The sequence below is a fragment of the Protopterus annectens genome, chromosome 2.part1, assembly GCF_019279795.1.
Source record: "Protopterus annectens isolate FY-2018-M chromosome 2.part1, PAN1.0, whole genome shotgun sequence".
Classification (NCBI taxonomy): domain Eukaryota; kingdom Metazoa; phylum Chordata; order Ceratodontiformes; family Protopteridae; genus Protopterus; species Protopterus annectens.
In genome coordinates this window covers 1,108,315,121-1,108,341,532 of record NC_056729.1, presented here as the reverse complement: position 1 = coordinate 1,108,341,532, position 26,412 = coordinate 1,108,315,121, and the positions used below count along the sequence as shown (strand labels likewise).

Sequence of the window (26,412 nt, the reverse complement as noted above, 5' to 3'; positions counted from 1 at the left end):
TCAAAGAAAACCAGCACCTGTCCAGCAGCCCTGTCCCACCAAGTGTATTACTACAGACCAAACATTTTTCCATTAACAACATATAACTGAGCCGATGATTTGGAAGAATACATGACGTTTTCTCATTCTTTACCACTGAGAGTGATAATACCAGCACAGTTAATATATGACAATTATGCAATAATTATTATGTATGTTGCATGTAAAAAGGTTACCAGCATGTTTTAACACTCCTCGATGGAAATCTTACAACAAGGGGCTGCATCATGGTTTGTTTAAATAGGACAATATTTCTGTACTCAAACCGACATTCATTTGTCTTAATGCATGCCTATATATATAGCTATGTTTTATAGAGAATAAGAGATTGACTATTACTTAGCACTTATTATAGTGCTGTTATGGTTATCGCATAATACTTCCCAGAGGTGAATCTTTCTTGATACAGTGTGCTTGTACCGCGTACATTTTGCTTTGTTTTTCATCTACTAAAATACTAATTGAATCAGAGACTGGAATAATTTCTGTAACTTCTCTTCATCACCATTTTCCAAACTGCTTGCCCTGGGTTGTGGTGGTAACAGGCAAAGCAGAGTAAAACAGATGTGCCTAACTTCATTTCTGGGGAGATGTAAAAGTCATCATGATCTGATTGGCCTGTAACATTAGTTTAGAGGTTCATAAACAATCTTTCATATGCTTCCATTTGGATGATGGGGATCTCCTGCATTCCACTCTGGTATAAAACTCTCCATCTGTTTAGTTAATGTAGTCCCAAAAGAAGGTCAGGCAATGACCCAGCTTTCTGGACCTAGAGTCCTAAATTGCATCTACTGTTCATGTTGTCTTCCAACACACATCACCTGTCTGTCTATTTGCCTTAACATTTACTTTCTCCAAAATTGGTTGTCATAAATAGCCCTACATAAAGCACTTTTGTTTGCAGAGTGATAAGACTTTCTGCCAAATGTACACTGTTTTGTAGATTGGAATACCATTTTATCCTACTGGGGAGCATCCAGGTAAAACTTAAATGTCTTTGATGGAGAGAATTCATGTCCGCCACTTGCCACAGAAAAGAGAAGTGCATACATCAACAATTTAAACGCATTGCTCATGGAATGATATATGTTTACAAATATGTAGGTTTTCCCAGTTCTCTTCTGATTTTATAAAAATTTTACCAGAAGCACGAAAGCCTAACACTAGGCTGTTTTATATGTATACAGTAAAGCACAAGGTGTGTGTGTGTGTTACAGATATTAGCCCATGCCCCTGTTTTGTCATATTGCATTTATAAAATAGGAAACTGTATGTATATATATATATATATATATATATATATATATATATATATATATATATATATATATATATATACTTTTTTTGCATTTTGAATTGTATGTTTAGCTTATGCATGATAATTTTATGGAGTATATTTTATATAAAATATAGTTCCTTCTCTCATTTTAAGCATTTGAAGGCAGGACAGGGTTATAACATATTGAATATGGAATTTTGGTGTAAAAATTTCAGGATGGTCATTTAATGGGCTCATCTTTCATACTGGCGTGTGTTATAGCATGTTCCAGTAAATAAACAGGTGTTAACACTAAGCAGTATCACAAATGAGATCTGGCAAGTGAATGAGCCTAGAAGAGGAGGCTTCTTCCTGTAGCACAGTGATTCATAAATGTGTGCTGTTTTCTAGGAAACATAGCCTCAAAAATGTTCATAGGTGTTTACTAGACTAATGACCACAAGGGCAGTTTTATGCCTAGCCATGCATCCCAAATCTCTGACAAGTTCCGATACCCTTGATAAGTGTAAGCAGGGATTTTGGAGATGAACCATTTACAGGTTACCTGTGTCCATTAGAGACATAGGTGCCAAATCAGGGATGAATTTCCATTTTCCCATCCAACTGTCTAAGTTGCACTTGAATTGGGTTAGGGAGGAACTCTTATTCACATGGATGGGGAGCCTGTTCCATAGATGCAGTAGTCTCTGGGATACATAACTATCTCTCCAGGAGGTCCTATTTATATCATAGGCAAGGTTTAAGTCTTTAGAATATGTAATTCTGGTGCTGTTTGTTTTGTGGATATGCAGGAGGTCCATCAGAGTGGGGTCTGACAATGCCCCTGTATGCCAGGCATTGATCTCCTCTCAAAAGCCTGTAGGAGACAGAATACAGGGATAGGGTCTTGAGGCGGTCTGCATAGGACATATTACTTACGCCCTGTATTCCTTTAGTGAGAAAACTCTGTGGATGTTTTAATTGTTGGATATGCCTGATTAGGTACATACCAAAGGGGCACTGTACTCAATGATAGGTCTGATGAGTACCGAATACAGTGTAACTATGACTTCCTTAGACTTAGATGCCATGCCTTTGTTTATAAGTTGCGCAATATAGAATGATTTCCTCACCACTGTAGACACATGATGGTCAAAGGCTAAATTACTATATGTGTGTGTCCCTAAGTCCCTGACTACTGGATCAACTCTCAAAGGTGTGTTGTCAATATGATAGTTCCCAGGGATGGATGACTTCCCAAAAGATACTATTATAGATTTCTTGGCATTTAGTTTTAGTCCATGGTTCTGACACCACTTATTTCTCTGTGTCAGCCCCTCCTGGAGAACATTTGTGTAAGTGTGAGATTCAATGACAGCTCCTAATTTGTAATCATCTGCAAATTTAGTCAGCCAGAGACCACTGACATTGGCCTTGACTTCTGAGAAATAAATGCCAAAAGGGAGCGGTCCAAGGACTGATCCCTGAGGGACTCCATTTGTGACTGGCCTCTTTGTAGTGGTGTACTCCCCAGTTCTAACTTCCTGTCTGTGAGCCAGTTGGCTATCCACAAGGTGACATACAGGTTTGCACCTAATCTCATGAGTTTGTCAACAATGCCCGAGTGGGGTTTCGTGTCAAATGCCTTGGCCAGGTCAAGGTAGGCAGTGTTAACAATTCTGCCCTCATCCATTGCTTTGGTGACCTTCTCAAAGTAGTCCACCAGGTTGAGTAGGCATGATCTGCCCTTGACGAAACCAAACTGGGTTGGGTCCAGTATCTGGAGGTCTACTATATCTGTATTGAACATTCCCCATGATAATTCTTTCCATGGCTTTACATATTAGACTAGTGAGACTTATGGGTCTGTATATGGCCCACCTTTGTGCAGAGGGATGACTGTTGCCTTTCTGCATTCATGAGGCATGAAACCTGTTTGGAGGCTACAGTTAAATAATAATTCTAGAGGCCCTGATAGGTCATGTTTCATGCTGTTTAGAAGGCATCCTGGGATATTGTCTGGGCCCATTGGTTCATAAGATTAGAGAACTTACTGGCTTAAACTCTCTCAACAACTTCACCTGAATCAACTCTCCCTTGGCCAAAAGTTAGTAAACCATCCTCTTAAAGTCCCATCCCTTCAAAACCTTCTCCAGCCCTGCTGCTCCACTTGACCTCTACACTCCAGCAGCAAAAATCTACTTTTAGTGACCAAACCCAAGAACTCGGTGGGAGAAGCACTATTCTCCTGCATCATATCCAGGTTATGGAACAATCCCCCCACCCCCCATAACCACACTACCTTCTTGCAATCACTTCAAGAGTGCACTAAACACTCACTTAAAAAGTCTTTGGTTATGCTCATGCACCAATTCCGACTCGTAACCCTCCTTTGACCTCCCCTTCCTCTCCCCTTCCCTAGCCACCATGCCTCACACCATCTGATCATTGCATCCCTTTCTCTGCAGGCTCTGGCTCACCCTTTACCCTCCCCTTCCCTCCTCACTCAATCTCTCAGTCCTGTTATAACATGCTTAACTACCTCACTTCACCTCAACTCTAAATACATTTACAACTGACTTACACCTAGCTTCCTCTCACTATCACATATACTACTTACTCAGTCTCCTCTGTTACTCCTCTTTCTTCCCCTTCCATCCCATTAGCCCTTCTAGCTTGTTTCACCTTTGTGTGGAGCTTCTGCTTTACATCTGCTGAGTTTAGTACAATATTTTTATATAAGATTTAGGTATATGAGTTTAGAACAGTATCTGTTTGAGCTTAGTACTGTCTGTATATACATCCTACCTTTATTCCTAGCCTTTAGCTAGATATTGGTATATCTGTTCATTACTATAGTTCATATTGTATGTATAGCGAATGTTTGCTGCAGTATGTATTATTTGCTATTTTGTATGTTTATTCAATTGTTCTTCATGTACTCTGCTGCTCATTTATTGTTCTGTGGAGCTTTTCTCCCCGGGCCTCCACTGAAAAAGGACCTGTGTCCAGTTGGAATTTCCCGGTAAACAAATGTAAATAATAAATAAATAAATAAATAAGATTAATCATTTTGGTGACACCTTTATGAACTGAAAGACACATGTATGGAAGCAGTAATTCCCCCCTCGTCATTTTTAAGGTGATTTAGCTAATGATATGCTTGTTTCACCTTGCATATATTCACAAAGGTAATCCTTTCAATGTCACGCTCCAAGAACTGATAAAAAATACACGTAAGCAGTAATGCTTCCTTTACCCCAATCATTTTTCTTAACTTATTTTAACTGATCAAACCTCTTCACTTTATTTAATTGAGTTTATTCCTGATCATTTTTTTTAACTTATTTAACTGATCAAACTTCTTGGCTTTATTTAATTGAGTTTCTGTAATAATCTTTTATGTTTTGTTTCTGTTTTGTATGCATTTGTTTGTTTGCAGTATCTTACTGTTTTACTTTACTGTACTGCATCATCAGATATATTTCTTAGGTCAAAAATGCCTAGCAGATTCTTTCTACTGTGCATTTGTGCGCCCACCCATGTGCATGTTAGATTTTAGTTATAGGTGGGAGTGGCTGTTTTCTCTTTTTATAGGGACTATTTTACTTTGTTTTTCTGTTCTTGTCTTTTGCTGTGCTATCTATGCAGACTTAGTAAAGTATTTTGGATGGGGTTATGTGTTTCTAGTTCTCATTGTTTTGTAATTGATTTATTGGCTTTTGGGGGGGGGGGGGTATTTCTGTATTTGTTAGTAAGTATTGAGCCACAGCAAAGTCAGCTGGCACCCTTGACAATCCCCAGACTGGATCTACCCTCAATCTACAGTTGAGGGCCAGAAAAAGTCTTCCAAAGTTTAAGACAAAAAAAAAAAAAACAAGATTTTCATGGACTTTGAACCATAACAAACAGTTATATGGTTATGAACACACAAAACTATTAAATAATTAAATTTAAGAAGCTGCAATATCATCAGTGGCATCTTAAATGAATCCTGGTACTACACTAGTAACCAAATGGCAAATGCTGATTATGCTCCATAACAGCTTGTGTTCAGGGTAGCTGGCTCCTTCATTCCACCCTATTTAAGGTACTGTAATAGTTTGTCCTTACTAAATGACTTTACAAGATGCTGGTAGTTTCATGGTTTAAGCGTGGGAGGGAGTTGTTTCCTGTGATTTCATATGAGGTCCAGGTGGCCTGCACTACATTTTTCTTGTCCGTGTTGCAGAGTTGAGGCCCAAGTATCCAGCAGTATTATTTGTCAGCTTTCCTTTCCCAATTTATAAGTGGATTTAGATTCCTACATTTTCCAAGGTGTCAAAGGAAAAAACTTCAAAGACCAATTCACGCAAGGTTCAGATATGGCATTTAATTACTTGCTGCAAGGAGACAAAAACATGCAAATACAGGATTTTGCCCAGCTACTAACAGGAAGTATGCTCTTCTTATACTGCTCTACAAAACGTTGCTTTCTATAGTTGACATAATTAAACACAACTTTCTGTATTGTTCTACAGCAGATGTTACTCAGATTTTCTGCTGACATGACTGGATTTATGAAAAACATTTGAGAAAAACAACCTGACCTTGGGGGCTTTAGCCCGCTACAAGCTTCTATTGTGTAGTTCTAATACATGTGTTACATTTCAAGGTACTTTTCTAGCTTAGACACAAGTAAACGCTGATTGCAGTTCATATTTTCAAGCAGTCTTTGTTCTTATTATCAATAGCTTATGCAGCTGTGTATTTTCTCACAGCATAAGCGGAACTCCTTGTCTAAATATCATAACATTAATACAAGTGATGCATCTATTTATTATTTTCCTGACACAAGCAGAAATTATCTGCTTCCCTGTAAATTTCCAGGGCATAAGCAAAGATTATAACTGCGCATATTTCATGACAATACAAGACTGGAAAGCTTCTGCAGTTTGTACAGATTTATACAGTGTGAAATAGAATAAATGTGTTAACCCTTTTCAAACCTTAAATGCACTAAGCATATTACTAATACATACACTAATACATATTTTTCTAACACAAGGCCACTGTCTCTTGTTCATTCTCACCTGACCATTCTGGTCACTCCTGGTGTAAATTTATGGACATCCAAAATTGTTTGATATGTTTAGTGAGATACATCCCTAACTGAGCATAGTACTTGTTAACCAGTCTGATAAATGCTGTGGAAGTGATTGCCTCTCAAGACCTTGATAATATTCCTTTGGCAAGTAGCTGGGTTAAATAAAATGATTTTCTGACCACCGCTGTTATAAGATTGTCAAAAGAGAAGGTGCTATCAACCCAAATACCTTGGTATCTAACTGCATTGCCATTTGGTAGAGGTGTGTTGTCTAGACAGTGTGATGAGAGGTGGGGTTGACTGCAAACAGAGATGATATTACATTTAGTCTGAGCCCAGTTTTACCACACCAAAAGTTTTACTAGGGCAAGCTTACTATGAAGAGTTTGGTGTCAAGGGAAGACTTAACAAGAACCTCTAGTCTGAGATCATCTCCAGGCTTTGTTAGCCAGAGGCATGGGCTGGCTTTTTGGAGACCTAATTAAATACCAAAAACAAGAGGTTCCAGCAATAAGACCCGAGGACATGTCTGGTCACATTCATACTTTCTGATGAAACACTTGCAGTTATCACTGTGTGGGTTCTGTCTTTCAACCAGTTTGCTGTCCATATTACCACATATGGGTCAATTTTTCAAAGCGTTTAGATTTTTTTGTCATGCCAGCTTCAGAAATGGTATCAAAGGTCACAGACATTTGGGGTATGCCACATTTTATTTATATGACATTTGTTGACCAGGTTAGTCTGACTGTGCAGGTGCCCATTTTCGGCAGAGACCCGAGAAGAAAAGCTCAAAAAAAAAATGCATGTGTTGTTGTTGTCTATTCTATTCTCTTGCTGGACGGGTTCGGAGCCGATCCTCGGCTCCAACTCGGCCTTTTTCTAAAGCTCGAGAGCTATTTACCGGCTCGAGGCCTCCCCTTATCCCACAATGCTAGGCATCAGATATCCAGATCTCGTTTGCCGCTTCAGCTACGAGGTTGCGTTTTTTACCTGCTCCAGGTCGTATTATACTTTTATTACTATTTTTACTGTCAGAGTTGTTGTTATTTTTAGATTTTCTTCTATATTAGTTTTACTACATCGTGTTACCCCTTTAGACCCCACTTAGGATCTCCTTTTTTCTGTTGTTACAGAGTTTTCTCCCCCCACCCCCCCTTTTTGGGGTAGTGGTTAGGCCTGTCTCTTTATAGTATTGTTTTTTATATATATATATATATATATATATATATATATATATATATATATATATATATATATATATATATATATATATATATATAATTTTTCTGTTAAGTTTTTTGTTATTTATATTTGTTGTAGTTATAGAGGTATTGTATTGTTAGTTGTAGTGCGTGTGTGTCTGTGTTTAGTGTTTTAAGCACTAGTTTAACTTCCCTTGGTATCTCTCCTATCATGTCTAAAGATACCAAGGTTTCAGGTTTCAAGAAGTGTGACTCGTGCTGTCAGAAGATGTCTCTGACAGACGGTCACACTTCTTGTGTTTATTGTTTGGGCCCCCTACACCTGCAGGACTCTTGTTCGGTCTGTCATGCTTTCAGTCCGAGAGTCCTGCAGGAGCATAGGAATAAACTCATTTTGAGAGGCTTGTTAAAGCCTAAAGGATCCCCGGCTAAGCCTTCGTCGGGGAAATCCTTAAAGCCCGCCAAACCGTCAGTTCCTTGTTCGGAGCCGACGCCGAGCGGAGCTTCTGCCAACTCATCGGTTCCGGCCAGAACCGACACTTCGAAACCTCAGTCGGCTCCGACTTTGCTATCGGAGCCTTCTCTGAGCCAAAAGCATTCAAGATCCCCCTCCTTAGAGTCCGTTCACTCGGCTCCCAGGTCCCCATTACTACAATCGGAGCGGAGCCATAGATCCCATTCCTCTCGGTCCTCCAGGCTATCTGACCATGACTTAGAGAGGGTGGTCAGTAGGCTCCTTAAGTCGCAGGCACTGGCCAAAATGTTGACTAGCCCTTCTCAACAAACTGTGGCTATCCCTGTTTCTTCAACAGTTCCTCCTCTGACTCTACTACCATGTTCGGAGCCGGAGCTTGTTGGGGCTCGAATCGTCGGAATGTCGGAGCCGATGCCCCACCCTTCGGCTCCTTCGTCAGCTCCGATCTCTTCATTGGTTTTGTCCTTGGAGGGATCCGGGCGCCGAGACTCCCTCATCGGCTCAGAGGGGGCGAGTGGCATCAGACCCTTGTCCGACCCCGTTCTCCCTCTCGGGGCCTCGGCACAGGTGAGCTCGGCCCCGACATCAGCCTTGGAGCCATCCCTCTCGGTGCCGGGAGGGGTTCACGTCTCTTCGGAGCGGGGACCCTCTGCCTGATAGGGGTACCTTTGAGGTCATGAGGAGCATGCTGACTCCGGTGTCGGCTCCGCAATCAACCCCTTCGGCTCCTCCCCCCATGGTGCCTGCGTCGGTCTCTGCCCACCCTCCTGACCCCAAGCGTGGAGAACAAGTGCTCCAGGTAACCCCATTGGGTGTATCTTCATCTTCCGAGGCCTCCCCTGATCTCTCAGATGAGCCCCCTTAGAAGAGAAAATGTAAGAGGAAGCATGTTGACTCCCCCGAGTCAGTCACCTCTGACACCGACTTGGAGGATTCGGAAGGGTCCCCAAGGTCCCCCTCTGAGGATGTCTCCTTTTCAGACATCCTTGACATCCTTAAGCAGAGGGGGAACTGGGCCGCCCTCAACCCTTCCGAGGATGAGTCAGTGTATCTGGACGCATTTGGTTCTCACCCTTCCACCTCCTGGGTGTCTCCGCCTTTCGACCCGCTCATGGAATTAGTGGCTTGGAAGGTGTGGACGGCCCCGGAGACAGTGGAACCAACTCCCCGCAGGCCCACAAAATTCATTACAGGCCCGTCCGTCAAACAGCTTCTTACAAAGGGTGTCCCTGTTGATGCCATGGTGGTTGCAGCAGCCACTAAGAAAGGAGTTGGCTGACCCTTCAGTGCCTGTCCATCCACCTAATAAAGAATCTAGGACAATAGACAGGTACGGGAAGTGGATGTTCTCTTCAGCGACCTTTTCCATGTGGTTGCTGAAATATCTGTGCCATTTCACCCGCCTTCAGAGAGATCTCCTTAAGGAACTGGGTGATACCCTTCAGGATCCATCTGCTGCAGGGTCTCAGGAAAAGATTAACTCCCAGCTGGCGACCCTTAATTCTATAGTCAACTCCTCCATGCGGCTCATTTCTTATGCAGCCGATGGAGTGAGTAGAGCAGCAGGCACGGGCGTGGCTTTGCGAAGACATGCCTGGATGCGGTTATGTAACTTTCCTGACCCCTATAAGGCATCCTTCGATGGTTTGGCTTTGTTCGGACCACAGGTGAAGGATACCCTTACCAGGTGTGAGCAGGAAGGCAAGACTCTCTCTGCCATGGGAGTCCATTTTTCTACTCCTTCTAGACCATACCCAAAAGGTCAGAAGAGTGGGAAAATGTGGTTTCGCAAACCCCAAGGAGTCGTGCCTGACACACGTGGTGAGTTTCCCTCCAGGGGCAGAGGAGGGAACAACAACAGACACTGCCCAAGGGGCAGAAAGGGTCTGCAAAATCAGGGTAGCAGGGAATCTTTTTCTGACAAACCCTTTCAGCACCCCTGAGGGGCTGCCCACTCTCGGAGGCAGTTGGGGGAAGATTGTCACTGTACCCAGAAGCCTGGCGACTCCTCACACAAGACAAATGGGTACAGTCTATCATATCCGAGGGTTACAAAATCCCCTTTGTCCACACCCCATGCAAACAAACAGGTCCCTTCCAGATGTTCCACCCGGTCTAAGGGAACAAGCAGTACTAGAAATTTCAAAACTGCTAGAAAAAAGAGCCATCCAACCAGTCTCAGCAGACCAGCAAGGATCCAGGATTTACTCCAAGTTCTTTTTGGTACCAAAGAAAACAGGGGACTGGAGACCCATTTTGGATCTCAGCAGGTTAAACAAATCTGTTCAAAGAACGAAGTTCCGGATGGTCACGCTTCAGTCCACTCTACCCTTTTTGGGTCCGGACATTTGGATGTGCTCCATAGACCTACAGGATGCGTCCTACCATATCAGAATGAACAGATGCTCCAGGAGGTTTCTCCACTTCCGGCTAGGAGCCAGTCACTATCAGTTCAGATCCCTGCCCTATGGCCTCACCACAGCCCCTAGGGTGTTCACCAAATGCATGGCAGTGGTTACGGCTCACCTGAGATGGTGAGGATTCCAGGTGTTTCCATATCTAGACGACTGGCTCCTAACTGCTTCCACCAGGCATCAGCTAATCCGAGCCAGGGATTATACCATCCAAACTTGCTCAGAGATAGGTATCTCCATAAACTTCAAAAAGTCTGTGTTGTCGCCTTGTCAATTTATAACCTTTATAGGCGCCATGTTAAACACAAAAGAACTGTCGACAAAACTTCCATTAGAAAGAATATTACACATTCGCCGACATGTTCAAACGTTACTACAGTGCAAGAGAATCCAGGCCAGATTTGTACTGAAAACCTTGGGTCTCATGGCAGCAGCAATCACATTACTTCCCCTGGCTCGTTTTCACATGCGGATTTTTCAATGGATGCTTTTTACCCAATGGTCTTTTCAACAGCTTCCGATGTCTCACAACGTAATAATCACCCAATCATGCAAAGACCACCTTTCTTGGTGGATGATCTCCCCTCAAGTTTTTCAGGGCAGACCGTTTGTACTTCCTCCTCCGGTTGCCACGGTGACAACGGATTCCTCCCTGATCGGGGGGGGGGGGCATTTTCAGGGCAGTACTGTCCAGGGCACTTGGCAACCCCTAGAGTACCATCTGCACATAAACGTCTTGGAGATGAGAGTGGTACTTTTAGCATTGCAAGCTCTTCAGGACTCTCTACCTACCGGGACTATTGCATTTCAGACGGATAATATTTCGGTAGTGTGGTACATCAACAAGCAGGGCGGAAGCAGGTCCTATCCCTTATGTCGAGAAGCACTCAGACTCTGGCAGTGGGCGATCTCCTCTCAACGGTTTCTGATAGCAACGCACATCCCTGGGAAGTCCAGCGTCATAGTGGACAGGCTAAGCAGAGCAATCCTTATGCCTCATGAGTGGTCTCTCAATCAATTAGTAGCTGACAAAATTTTCCGCAGATGGGGGTCAACCTTGCTGCGACCTTTTTGCAACCCCTCTCAACAGCAAGTGCATCGACTTCTTCACTCTCTTCCCCCTCCCAGGCCATTCCCCCAGAGACGCTCTAGTTCACGATTGGCCCCGGGGTCTGCTCAATGCATTCCCTCCTTTTCCCTTAATTCCAAAACTGATTCAGAAAGCGACCGCATTGGGATCCAGGATGATCCTCATTGCTCCTTACTGGCCTCGACAAATTTGGTTCCCATTCCTGCATTGTCACCTGCTGGAGCAGCCCTGGAACCTGGACCCAGTGCCAGACCTCTTGATCCATCAGTTGGGTGGGCTGCACCAATCCCTTCACTCTCTCAACCTCACAGCTTGGTTGCTCCACTTCCAACCTTAGCCAGGCTTCCACATGTTTCTCAGCCAGTGCACAAAAATCATACTTTCTTCGCACAAACCTTCTACTAGAAAGACTTATGCTAGTAAGTGGAAACGTTTTTCTTTCTGGGCAGAGGCTAGGAAGATAAACCCCTTTACAGCCCCTGTCCATAATGTTTTAGATTTTTTGGCGGAACTTTTTCGAGCAGGTTCCTCAGCTGCCACCATTAGGGTCCAATTGGCTGCTATCGCAAATTTTCACGTTAGCCTATCAGAGTCCAGTATCATGTCCCACAAACTTTGTAAGGCTTTTCTTAAAGGGACTATGTTACTTAGACCCCCGGTTAAAGATCCCCCCCTCCGTGGGATTTGAACTTGATATTAACTTCATTGATTCTCCCTCCTTTTGAACCTGCAGCTTCTTGTTCCTTAAAGTTACTCTCCTGGAAGACTCTCTTCTTAGTAGCTATCACCTCGGCCAGAAGAGTATCGGAACTTCAAGCCCTTTGTGTTCGCCCTCCACATCTTATTTTTCACAAAGATAGAGTTTCACTCAGGACTAATCCTTCCTTTTTGCCCAAAATACCCTCAGAGACGAATCTCAATCAGGCTATTGATCTTTCTGTCTTTTTTCCTAATTATTCAAACAGAGCTGAACAAAAGTTACACTATTTGGACGTTCACAGGCAGTTACGTTTTTATTTGGATAGGACCAAACAGTCAAGAAAATCAGATCAACTCTTCCTGTCCTATGCTGAGGGGAAGCAGGGCCTGCCAGTTTCTAAGGTAACCTTGTCCAGGTGGCTGGTCTCTATTATTACCTTGATCTACCAACTGAGACATAAAGAACTTCCTTCAAAACCAAAAGCTCATTCCACCAGAGCATTGGCTACGTCGGTAGCTTTTCATGCTAGACTTCCAATGGAATCTATTTGTGCTGCAGCAACATGGGCCACTCCTCATACCTTCATTTCGCATTACAAGTTGGATATGGCCTCCAGGGGTCGAGCTGATTTTGGTTCCACTGTGCTCAAGAGTCTGTTTTGATGTGCCACCCAGGGCTAAGGTGCTAGCTAGGGACGCTGTCCCATCCAGCAAGAATGAAGGCGAGATAGACAACTTAACATTAAGAAGTTATGTACCTACCATAATGTTCCATGTTAGTTGTCTTCATCTCACCTTCTTTCTTGCGTCCCACCCTCCATCCCCCTAGCCTGGTTAAGACTGAGAAGAATCCCTTTTGAGGCCTTCTTCCTACAGTTGACCTTGTTTTTAGGTTACGTCCTCCCCTGTTTGTAGCACTGTAGGTAAACCTTTGGTGGGAACTAGTGTGTTTTTTCCATGGTGTTAGCTTTCCAAACGAGATCTGGATATCTGACTCCTAGCATTGTGGGATAAGGGGAGGCTTCGAGCCAGTAAATAGCTCTCGAGCTTTAGAAAAAGGCCTAGTCGGAGCCGAGGATCGGCTCCGAACCCATCCAGCAAGAAAGAAGGCGAGATGAAGACAACTAACATGGAACGTTATGGTAGGTACATAACTTCTTATTATAAAATTGACATAGAATAAATAATCACATAAAATGTTTTTTCCTATACGTTGTTTTCTACACATAAACTCAGTACTATTACAATTTACATATTTACATAGAATTAAAAGACTAAGGAAGTTAAGTAGCATAGCAGTCACATAAAGTTAATTCCATGCATATTAACAGTTAAATTGTATGGATGGTTACGTATAGATATATATGATCTAAAGTAGGTTAGGGATCAAACAGGAACTTTGGGGCTAAGAGTCTGTAGTAGTTAATAGTTATATAGATAAAGTGTAAGGATAGAATAAAATAATATATAAGTTGGGGGGGTAAGGGAGGGGTTAGATAGTAGCAGCATGGAGAGGAAGATTAAGTAGGATTCATGGTAGGGACAGGTCCATGAGTTTAGTAGGTGATCTTTCAAAGTGTTTTTAAAACAGCTATTGTTGGTGATTGTTCTTATGTGTAGGGGCAGTTTATTCCAAGCTTTGGCAATAAACTGACTGTAGAGATGTTTGCCAATGTTTTTATTGGGATTATAAGTTTCCAGGAGGTGTTGGTCAGAACTACGGAGAGTACAACTTGGAGTATAGAGCAATAAGAGGGTAGAGAGAGTGGGGCAGGCGTTAGGCTGGTTTAGAATGAAGTGGGTCAGGTGTAGCTGATGCAGGAGGTGCTCTTCGCAGAATTCTAGCCAATTTAGGTGTTTGACACATAGGCAGTGGTGCATGCCATAGGAGTGATTTGCTGCAAATCTGGCTATTTTATTATATGTGAGTTCAAGTTTAGTTAAAAGATTAGATTGAAGGTTAGCAAGGATTGGGGCACCATATAGTAAGGGGGTAGTAGATAGGTTTGTGCCAGAGAAAGTTTAGATTTATTAGTGAGGAGTTTTTGTAGAGCAAGCCAAGTTTTATATTAGTTTTTTAATAGAGTGTTCATTGTGAAGATCAAATTTTAGTTGGTCATCGATAATGACACCAAGTAGTTTGGTGTGGGGCTCTACCTTAATAGTTGTGTTGTTGAGGGAGGAGACAGTTGTAGTTTTGAGGTGTTGGAGAGATTTAGGGAGGAAAAGGAGGAGTTTTGTTATATTTGGGTTAAGTAAGAGTTGGCTGGATGTAAGGCATTTTTCGATGAGAAGTGAGATTCTTGGGTAAGAGGGAGGATGTGAGGGAGATTGTCAGCAGAAGAAATTATTGTAGAGTCATCGGCATATTGTATTAGAGAGGAGTAAGGACATGAAATGTATAGGTTCCTAGCAAAAATGTTGACTAGTAGGGGTCCAAGGATGGAGCCTTGGAGAACCCCAGTTTGGACCGGGAGGAAGGGGGAGAATGCAGCAAGTCACTTTACAGACTGAAATCTGTTGGAATGGTAGCTAGTGAACCAAGAGAGAGTAAAGTTGGAGGGATGAAGATGGGATAATTTAGTCAGAAGTAGATTACGAGAAACTGTGTCAAAGGCCTTTGAGAGATCAAGGAATAGACAGGAGACCAGCTTATTGTTGTCCCAACATCTAGAGATAGCCTGTACAAAAGGATACCAGGGCTGTGGAAGTAATGTGATTAGGGCGAAAGCCATGTTGGGTAGTAGTTATGAGGTTTTCCTGTAGAAGATTGTCAAGGAGTTGTTTGTGAATAAAGTTTTCAAGAATCTTTGATGGGGTAAGAGTATGGCTATGAGCCTAAAGTTTGAAGGATCAGTAGATTTACCTCCTTTATGCAAGGGTATTATATAACATTTCTTCCATATATCTGGAACAATTGTTTCTTGGATGGATCTATTTATTAAAATGGAAATGGGATATGCAATAGATTTGGCAGCTAGTTTAAGAAAAAGAGGAAGTAAGTTATCAGCAGAGGGGGGAGCCTGGTTTGAGTTTATTAAGAAGTGATCTAATGTAAGAAGTGGGAACAGACTTAAGGGAGAAGGAGCCAGAGTTGGTGGACAGAGAGGGAGAGGTGGTGGGAGAGGGAGCAGTGTCTTCTTTACTTAACTTCTGAATGGAGTTAATGAAGAATGAGTTAAGAAGAGTAGCGTTGTCCAAGTCAGAGGAATTGGGGGGAGGGGTTAGGTGCAGAAGGCTTGCCTGGGTGTAGTAGCTTATTTATTGTATTCCAGAATTTTGGGGGGTTGGCATGGGAGTTGTTTTGTGGTTTTAGATAGAAATTTCTTTTGTCGAGGTTGACTTGTTTTTAGTTAGGTTATAGAGTTCCCTGTAGTATTGTAGATTACAGTGGGTTTTGTTTTTTTGTCCAACTTATCCAGGCATTATCTCTCATGTCAGTTAGGGAGTGAGTGTCTTGAGTTATCCAATAAGCATAATTGGATTTTATTCTAATTTTCCTGATGAGAGATTGGGAGTTAAGGGTGTCTAGGAAGATGCTGTTAAATTGGTGAATGGCATCTTCAAGGGGAAGGTGGTGGAGGAAGGACCAGTTAATTGAACAGAGAATATGGGTAAAGGTGTCTAAGTTGAATTTTAAGAGTTTGTGGCAGTCTTTATATTAATGGGATTTTTGTAGTTGGGGGGAATGTCTTTGAATAGTGGTTGGAAGGTGGTCACTTAGGGTATCAGGCATTGTGGAAGGGTTGTGGTAGAGAGCAGGGTTAGAAGTGAGTATCCAATCAAGTGTACTGTAAGTATTAGTATTGTTATTCAGACGAGTAGGGGAAGTGATTAGTTGGGAGAATCCATACAGGTTCATGCTGGTGCTGGGACGGTCAGATGTTAGAGATTTCCAATCTATGTTGACATCTCCTAGTATAATTGTTTCATAGGAAATATAAAAATTCGAGAGTAGGGATATTATTACCTGGCAGAATATATATGGTGGCGGCAATGGCTATCTTTTTATGATTGTTTACTTTGCAGTCTACTGAAAGCACTTCTGCAGGGCGGAGATTAGGAGGTAAGATAGATATAGGGTAGAGGGAGAGTTTTTCAGAGTAAAGGATAGCTACCCCTCCACCTTTTTTGTTGAGTCTGTCTTGGTGGATGATGGTATGATGTAGCCAGGGGGGTAAGATTTCACTGTCAGACATGTGGGGTTTAAGCCAGGTTTCAGAGAGGATGAGAATGTCGGGGGTGTGGTGAAATCTCCAGGAGTGTAGTTCAGTGACTTTGTTTACAATACTTCGAATGTTAAGAGAAAGTATAGTTAAATTTTTGGTGGATGAGGGGGAGTAAGTCTGAGAAGAAAAAGAGAAGAGTGTAGTAGTGAAGGAGGGAGGTGAGGAATTAGTGACTATAAGGGGAGCTGGTGTTTGGTCCGGGTTTGGGATGTATATCCCCTGAGAGTAGAAGTTTAGTATAATCAGATTATAAAGTAAATTACTGAAGTTTTATGAATAATGTTTGGGCTTTGGTTTTGGTGATAGAGAGGGCTGCTTAAGTAGTTTTATTTTGTATAGATGAGTGTCATTGTGGTTGAATAGTGTGGGGATAATGAGGAATGTATGAGTGGTTAAGAAGGGGATATGAGGGCTGGGAAGTATAGGGGAAGTGTTTGTGTTTGTAAGGGTATGATGATAGGGGGTAGAGACAGAGAGGAAATACGGAAGAGTTGTAGTTAGCAATAGATGAATCATTTTGAGAGATAAGGTAGAAAAGGGAGGAGGGGGAGGAATATGTTTGAGAGTTGATTCTGTGTGAAGCGGAAATGAGCACATGCAGTGCACAGCCACCATCTAGACCCTGTGTAACCCATCTGAAGAAATTTACCAGATTAAAAAGACAGGATCTACCCTTCACAAATCCAAACTGTTGGGGGCCAAGTCTAACAAGATTCTTGATATCGTGGGTTATGATGTCAGTTATAATGCGTTCCCTGGCTTTGCAGATGAGATTTGTAAGGCTGATAGGTCTGTAACTACCCAGGCCGGTTGTAGGGCTGTCCTTATGGGACAAAACCAGTAGCTAAACTTAAGTTAAGCAGTTTGAGGAGTGTGTTTGCAAGGGCATATTTAACAATATTAATTTAGTAACAGGTATATTATCAGGTCCCTTGGATGAAGTATTTTTGGTGTTGTTTAGCAATTTTTTAGTAGATGATATTTATAGATAGAATATGCAAAATGAGACGCAGAAGGCTGTAAACTCCAGAATAAGGCCTTTACTCAGTGCAAAAACACAAGCGCTTTCAAAAGTATGCTTCTTCAGGTGTATACAAGCACTACAAAACGCACAACTTTATATCAAAAGTATCACATGATACATAGTCATATGACTAATACACTTGTGTTATTCAATTCCCACAAAAACATAACATGTCTTTATTAATACTTAAAAATAAATATATATATACATATAAAAAATATAAAAAATCCCTATATAAAAATATGTAACATAAAACCTATGAAATATAATATATATAAAAAACTAATTCTTCAATGGTCTCATCCTGAGTCTTGGTCTTAAAGGAATACACTCATTAAGACCATGACCATCAGTGTTTCTAAGTCTGGTGATCCAAATAGCTTCCAAGCTCTCAGTTCTATTGCTGATGACTCCCTGTCTTACACTGTCATAGGTCAAGCCTATAACTCTAAAACTAAAAGTATGAGAAGCCATATCAGTAAATGTATTAAATGAGCAGATGACAAGATTATAAGATAGTTTCATCCACAGATAGCACAGTACATCTACCCAGCAGTTATAGCCCATTTGTTAATGGAGTGCACCTTGGACATCTGGTTGTCATAAAAATAATTGGTCACTGTAATGTATTTCAAGTTTGTTTCCCACAAACACACACTTGCCAATGTGGCAAGAATTAAGTATTCCTGCTTTACAGAAAATGCACAGTATTGCTGAAAACATTCCCCTGATAGTAAACCTAGTGATAAGGGACTTGCAAACTCAAGTTGACAGTAGCCTGAACTTTAATCACCATCTGTCCATGATAGTAAGTAATGATCATTTAAAATGAACAGATGACAAGAGGGTTAAAAATGTTCATCCATAGGCAGGCTCCCAACCACATCCAGCTGTTATAGATGCTTTGACTGTGTACACCTCCGACATCTGATTATGATGCAAAATAATGACAACAGTAAAATGTTTTCACCTTAATGTAGTCACAGTAAACATCTGTGACAAAAATAATGAGGGGGAAAACGCCTAGGATCAGAAACAATTTTTAAATATAGCACTAATTTGTTTAAAAGTATAACTGTGGTGGTGGTGCTGCGGTAGCATTGTTGCCTCATAGCAAGACATTGTCCCGTTCCATTCTCAGCTAGAGCGTCTTCTGTGTGGAGGCATACGTGAATGGGGTGTGCCTTCGTTGAAGATTGTGCGTCAGGGCTGGTAACCCGGTACGTAAAAATCCACTACCAGTCATTAGCGGACCAGAGTTCCGCTGTGGCGACCCCTAACCGGGAAAAGCCGAAAGACACAAACAAACAAACTAATTTGTTTAAAAGTGAATAGAACATCAGCATGATTTTCTGAGCAGTAACATTTATATAACTCTAATGTAATACATGGAGTGGAGTAATTACGCTTAGATATCTGGAAAAAGACAAATCAGGTAAATGCTACTGTGGCATGAGACACAATCTTAACAAATGTTTAAGCACCCCCTACTTAACTTGTTATGGCCAGATCTGCCAGTACTGGCCAGCAAACTACAGTGGCAGAATAAAAAAAAACAGATTTGTTTCTGTCTGCTGTGTGTACCAGTAACATGTCCCTGACTTCCTTTTATAACTGTAGAAAGTAGCTAGAATAAAAGGATGGGTGCTGAACTGTATTTTTTTGGAGGAATATGAAGTCTGAAACTCAAATGTATGTGATTATTTTAGTTAGTTCATTCCTCAGTAGTTTGTATGAAAAACAGATATTTTAAGAGGAACAGACCAAACATATGAGGCAAAAATGTGGGCATTCGAGATGTGTGGCAAGGTGAGAGTAAACATAAAGGTACTGTGTTACACTGCCTTTCTGACAGACTTCGCTAAGTGCTTTACTGTTTTGAAAGCCAGTGAAACAATTTTTTTCTTGTAACTAGTAGTACATGGAGCAAATAAAGCTCCATTCACTGCAAAGAATTATGGTTGCATCTCTGATCATGACTTTTAATAAAGTGTTCTCAACATGGACTCTGAGTTTCACCCTCAAGGTGCATTTCTTGGCATCCATATCTTGAACGCATAATAAGCAGGCTATGATCGGTCACCCAGTCATAATTCTCTGTCTGGCATTACTGACTGACTGCAATCCTCAATGTTTTACCAGGAAATCAAAAGTTTTATGCCAGTTAGAACAAGAATATGAGGCAAAATCAGGGACATTTGAGAGGTATAATATTGACTTGCTTCACAAAAGTCAAAACTGTTGTGCAAACCCAAAATAATGATCAAATGCCAGTCATTTTCATATTCAGATGGCCCCTGTACCCAGCAGTTATAGTTATGTACTTAGTAGAACAACACATTTTACATCGATATGCATTTTCTGTACAAGTAGTATGAAGCTAATGTCTGGCATTTATTGCCTGACTTTTATCCTTAGTGATTTACCAGGTAATCAAAAAATTTACAAGGGACAGAACAAAAACATGAAGCAAAATAAAAATAATGTTCTGCAAAATCATAGACAGTTCCTACAATTCTGAAAAGCCGGAATAATAATAAAAAAAACAACAGTGAATTATTTTCAAATACTACCAGCTCCTGTATTCAGCAATTACAGCATTTTAATAGAACATTGGGCATTACCTCAGCATGCATTTTCTGAACAATAAGAAGTTTAAAGAAATCATGTCTGACATTAACGACTACTGTAATGCTGCATGACTTACCAGAGAATCAAATGTTTTACAAGGAACAGTGAAAAACCATGAGGAAAATCAGGGGCAGCTGTGAGATATGGGGACAGTATCATACCAGAACATATTTAAAATTATCCTTGTATGGCCACATAATGTGCAGAAGAAAAATAACAGAAAAAAAAAGGTGCTTGCTGTTATAATGTACCTTGCCATGTGTGGTCAGTCAGTTCATTCCTGTCTGCAGTTGATGGCCAACTTCTGCTCTTACCATTCCTGCCTTTGTTCCCTTCTTCAGCACAAAGCTGACTTTGGAGGGCATATAAACATAACTAGATCATGTCCCCTACCCCAATTATACCAGAATCAATGTACTTAGCCACCTCTCCTCATTTACCATAAATCATTGAACAGATTTCTCAAGGAGCATTCTGTTTCATTCATTATAATTAGCACATATATTGGGATTTAAGTTAAAAATTTATTTCAGATTTTACAGCAAAAACATTTAGGACTATTTCCTAAGCAAAACAAAAAAAGTTGTTTTGTTGGCAGACTCAGCAAGAGCAACATTAAACTACTGTTCTCTTGAAATCCATATGTATTTAAATGTGTCTTACATCCCATAAAATTGAGAGACTTGGTTAGTTTTCCACTGATTTTCCTGCCTGCCTATCTCAAATATAGAAGACAGAAATTTTTTGAATTGCATCTTTATCACCCGCACATCACAGCACTAAATACACTGACAAAAATGCCTCCATTTTCTCTCCTCTGTTAATGCAGTGTTCCTCATGCATAGTCTTGTATTCATGCAGTCTACAATACATATTCTCCAGATTTTCAAAATGTAAATTGTCAAATGACCCTTTAAACTTATTCTTATTTTATTTCACATTTCATAGCTACTTACTGTCTTTCTTTCTTTTTTTTTTGTTGACAGACATAGTCCCGTCCAGTTTTAACAGCTGTTCTGCAACTGCTTTGTTACAAGTCACATTCTTGTAATCTTTTTATATGACAGTAAATACAAGTGGACATTGATGGGAAAGTACTGACGGAACTCTAGAGTTAAAACCTACACTTCTTCTTCTTTCGGCTGCTCCCATTAGGGGTCACCACAGCAGATCAACGGTTTCCATTTCTTCCTTCTGTACTGTTGTCTGCATGTATGATTTGGCAAAATTTTATGCCGGATGCCCTTCCTGACACAACCCTCCCCATTTATCCAAGCTTGGGACCGGCACATAGAAATGCACTGGCTTGTGCATCCCGAGTGGCTGAGTTTTAAAACCTACACCTTTGACAAAAATACCTTCCAATTCAGGACCACATAGTACAAGCAGTAAAATCTCACAGCTCTGTGCAAGGTTGCTGTTCTGCATTTTATTGTATTGTAAACTTTTGTTTTTGCTTCCTACTAATTACATTTATAATCCACGTTTCACATTTTACCATTCATGCAGCTACAGATTTATTAATGTATGCAAGACATGCAATATTTCATTTAAAAATCTTAATAGAAAACCACAAACAGTAATGCAACTAACAATGACAACAAATGATTATGGCAGACAAGAAGATGAAGCTTTTTGTATACATCACACTGTCAACACAAGCAATACACAGTTCTCTTTTCTTTAAATGAAAACATTTGTATATCAGTTCACAGTTCTTTGACCATTTACAGTTTGTCTCTATAAACATATATCTACAAACACACACATTTTATGAATCTACATATATACACATTTTAACATTATATTAAATGTTTACAGATAGATTTAATGTCTGTGTGGAGTCTGCATGTCCTCCCTGTGTTCGCGTGGGATTCCTCCGAGTACTCCGGTTTCCTTCCACATTCCAAAGACGTGTCTGGAGCGTTTCTACCCGGGCTTCCACTGAAAATAGGCTCTGTTCCTAGTCGGACTTTCCCAGTCAACAAATGTTAAATAAATAAATGTATAAATATATGTGTATGGTTGCAGTTAACTTTGTCAGCTGTACTTTAGTCGACAATGGTGACTGAAGAATTATTTTTGGCTGATGAAAGTGTCAGTATTTGGATCATCGACGGCTCTGTGTTATGTCCGTTGCATGAAAGTGTTTTTTTTTCCTAATGTTAAATCTTTCATATATATCAAAAGTTTTGGCATTGGGGTAGGAGTGTGTGAGTGTGTGCAGGTTAGGCTTAGTGTGAGAGCTCAGTAAGGGGTTAAATTCAGTGTTCTGTGCATGTGTTAATGTGAAGTGTGTGTGTCTTGTGTCATGGTAAAATTAGAGAGAGGATTTTTTGTAAGGTAACATGTAGGACTGGGGTTAAGGGCAGTGGCAGGATTAAGATTAGCACACAGGAGTAAGGTGGTACAGTGGGAAAATGTGTAACATTACTCTTGTATACTAACTCTAATGCTGCTGCTGTCCCTAACTCTTGCACATTACCTTATGAAAAACCCTTTCCCTAACAGTATCACTGCTCAAAGTATGTCTGAAGGTACTGTTAAGTTTTATTTTATTTTTCTTTATTTTACTAAGTTTATTGATCAGAATTGGAAAACCTTTGTTTTTCTTTTTTAATCTAAGTAGTTTCTGTTAATTTTTTTCAATGTTAGGTATGCTGTGTAATGTCAGAGGATATAATTGTATGCATACCTAGGTCTTTACATATATTACATAATGGCTTCATTCCACAATAGCAGCAAAGCACACACACAGTCACAGGCATGCAGGGAGCCACTCACAATTCAGTTATTCCTAGTAATAATACATTCTTTTTAACCATACTGCAAAACATCATTTTCAAGGAAAGGAAGGCTATGTTTGTGTTATAAAAGCAAAATGTAAATTACTTTATGTTCGCACATGTAACAAGGAGTAAGGGTATCACTGCTGACGTTATCTGGAGCCATAGCAGCCATGCCCACAGATCTCTTATAAAGGAAAAAATGTTCAGTGCAAAAACATAAAGTCAGTTTTCTTTAAAGTGACCAATTATTGGAGTCATCTCCATTTTATGGTGCTGTTGTGTTTGACATTTGAGCCAACCTATTTGAATTATCAGCTACTAAAATGGGTGAGGCAAGGTGGGTGGCAATTAGTGACATTCATTAAGCTTATACTCTGTCCTAAGGTGCAGAAGAAGCCAAAATATTATGTGGCAGCTTGTCAGGCTGTAAGTTTTGTAACACCACTCCAGAAAATCCTACAGTGCTGTATTCTCAAAACCAAAGCCGTACACGCTATACTCCCCTCCCCTTCTCCTGGGAATTTGGAGGATTGGTATTTTACCTACAGCATGTTTTCAAGATGTGCAAGGACACTAAAGCATCTAGTGATATGCTACATGGACACTCAGGACACAGGGAAGGATGTGTAAACTCCACACAGAAGGCATTCTAGCCAGGCATCAAACTGGAGAGCTAAGTGTTATGAGGTAACAGTGCTAACTGCTGCACCAGTATTCAGAGAAAAATTGTGAGAAAAATTAAGAGTAAGGATATGTGTTCAAAATGTTGGATCCTAGCCATAACAGACTTAGCAAAAATAAATGAAAGTCCTCTTTCCAGAGGGAAAAAAACAGTCCAGTTAAGGGTTTAGGCAGATCTTTATTAAATGATGGATGATCGGTCCTGTTATCTATCATTGAATAAAGATCTGTCCAAACCCTTAACTGAGCTATTTTTTCATTTGAAAACAGGACTTTTTATTTTTGCTAAGTTAGTTGCAGCCAAAATCTGATATTCTGAACAGTTGTCCTTATTCCTAATCTTTTACTTTGTCTTGCAAGACTATTCTGATGGCAGGTTGAGATATCAGATCAGTGCTTCACAGATTTCACAAAAACTAGAACTATCATTATGCTGTTTGGTTGCTGGGAGAAGCTATTATCAAAAATAAATAAATACTATTCTGCACTAAAGCATTTCAGGAAGTAAAACTTTCTTTTTTTTTTTCAATAATATTTCTTTATTGTTTATTTTCAGACTTTCTGTTTGGTTATGCCTGTGGTTTCTGTAGTATCACTGCCTGAATTTCAATTAGTAGTATGCTGTTTCTCTGACAGCTTGGCGGACTCTTGCACTTGAGCCATGAAAGTACTTTGTGAATCTGTTACATAGTTTTCAGTTATAGTTGTAAATGATTATTCATGATCTTCTAGATTATTATATTTGCATTTAAAATACTTGCATCATATGTCTACCATTCAGAAAGTCCTAGTACTGCTTTAGAACAGGCAGAATTTCATTGAAAACAACTTGGAAGTGACCTTACACAGATCCAGTGGTTTGTTAGAAATATGCAAGGATCAGACATTGAAGTAAGTACAGGCCAAGTATGTTGCATTATTTAAGACTTCAATAAGCAGTGGAGCATGCTTTTAAATTTATAAGGCAGAGAGGCTTGGAAAGACATCTAGTGGTAGTCAAACAGCATGTTGGTGTTAGGTAAGCCATGTAAAGCAATTTCAACTTCCTATTTTGCTCTTTTGCATATAACAGGCAGTTATCCATACATCCAGACAAATGTAAATAAATTCTACTCTTTGAAACTGTGCATAGTTATCTGGCCAGAAATGTTGTCATTCTTTGCAGTAAAATACCCCAGTGATGACTATATGTCCTCCTCATTAAGTACCATTTCAGGCCACATTTTAACTAAACTGAATGATCTTAATAGACAGTGTGGCTGCATACTGCACCCTGCCAGAACTGCTTAGCTTAAGTAAGCTATTAGATTCCCTGCTGAGCTGACTACAAAACAGGAAGCTAATCTTGCTTGCCTTTCTTCACTCTTGTTCCCTCATGCATTGATGTGATAATTTATTGCAGATTTTTCATCTTTTTTAACAGAGTGCCTACCGCAGAAATGGGATGACTTTTCTGGCCTGCTAAGATGAATGTGGCTGAAGGAACAGGAAAAGCAGTGGCTATATTAAGGATACTTTCTCCTCCTCGGTAGGAAAATAACTGTCTGTCTGCATAAATCCAAGTGGGCTGGTTTGCTATGATTGTCAAGTGACTGTCATCCTCCTGAGTCTCAGCCCCCTCACTGTTTTTCCTTGTTTACCAGCTGGGATGCAGCACTAATTATCAGCAGGATATTCCGGACACTGTGTAGGTGGACAGGAATGTGGCTCACAGACTTCAGAAGAATTGCAGTGACTATAACGATTGCCAGCTTACATACGTAATCAGCCAGACTGTGTTATAGAGGCAGAATCTCCTTCACTGCAACATTTTAAAGTCACTGTTGATCTGCAAGGGTGGGGTGTGGAAAACAAGAATGGTATTTCTGTAACCCTAATTGAAATGGTTGATGGTTAATGTGTACACCATATGCTGTCACTTGGGAAATTCAATTAAATGGAGTAAACCAAAATGGCACCATTCAGCTTCTGTATACTTATTCTGTGCCAAGATAGTCTGAAGTATTTTAACTCTGACAGTACATCAAATTAAGCAGAAGTTTTTGATTTTCTAAATGTGAGTAGAGGCAAAATTAATTTAACTTTACAGCCCTTTTTTTATTTTCTTGCAGTTTTATTTTCAACATGTTTATATATAGTTTTAGTCTACAAATATGCCAAATTAGTTTAATGTGGATATCTTATCTTACTAGTGAGAAGGTTCTTTAATGTTGCAGTTGCTTTTAATTGTTCTACCCCAGCCTTAAAGTGCCACAATAAATAATCCTTGTACCACACTTGCAGTTCCATACTTATCATCTTATGTCTTTATTTTATTAGTAGCTTCATTTGCTTTATTGTACTGTTTAGCAGGTTGTTGAATAAACTGAAGATGAATTGCTCCATTTTAACTTTATTTTGGGGTTTGATTAAACAATGCAACAAACCAGGATGTTTTCTTGTGGCTTAATAACATAGCTAATATAGCTTGAAGTATGATGTCACATATTTAAATGCATCTAAAATCTGAAATTAATGATACCACCATAAGTTACACTAGCAGTGGTTTACCGAAATGTTAACATCAGTCCCTGATTTCATGACATTTTGGGAGACGGGGGTGCACAGTGATAAAGTAATATATAAAAATTTAAGAGAAATACTACTACATCTTATCAAAACAGTCTTAGCATGTTTTACTAGTGAAATGTTGCTGAAAGCTGTTGTACTCTCAGTGAAATACTTCCAGTAAGTACGCATCATTCAATGGAGTATGGCACTTAACTACAGTCTTTAGCTTGCTGGAGGTC

The 26,412-nt window shown here is 40.4% G+C and overlaps 1 protein-coding gene across 2 annotated transcripts in view; it reads left to right on the top strand.

Annotated features, from left to right (window-relative positions):
- Nucleotides 1–26,018, top strand: part of SUPT3H (SPT3 homolog, SAGA and STAGA complex component) — a 3,063,171-nt gene extending 3,037,153 nt beyond the window's left edge. For both annotated transcript variants that reach the window (XM_044062653.1, XM_044062652.1), the window contains one exon: nt 25,047–26,018. In XM_044062653.1, the coding sequence (XP_043918588.1) occupies nt 25,047–25,088 (42 nt within the window). In that variant the 3' untranslated portion in view covers nt 25,089–26,018. The remainder of the gene's footprint in view (nt 1–25,046) is intronic.
- The last annotated feature ends 394 nt before the right edge of the window (nt 26,019–26,412 follow it).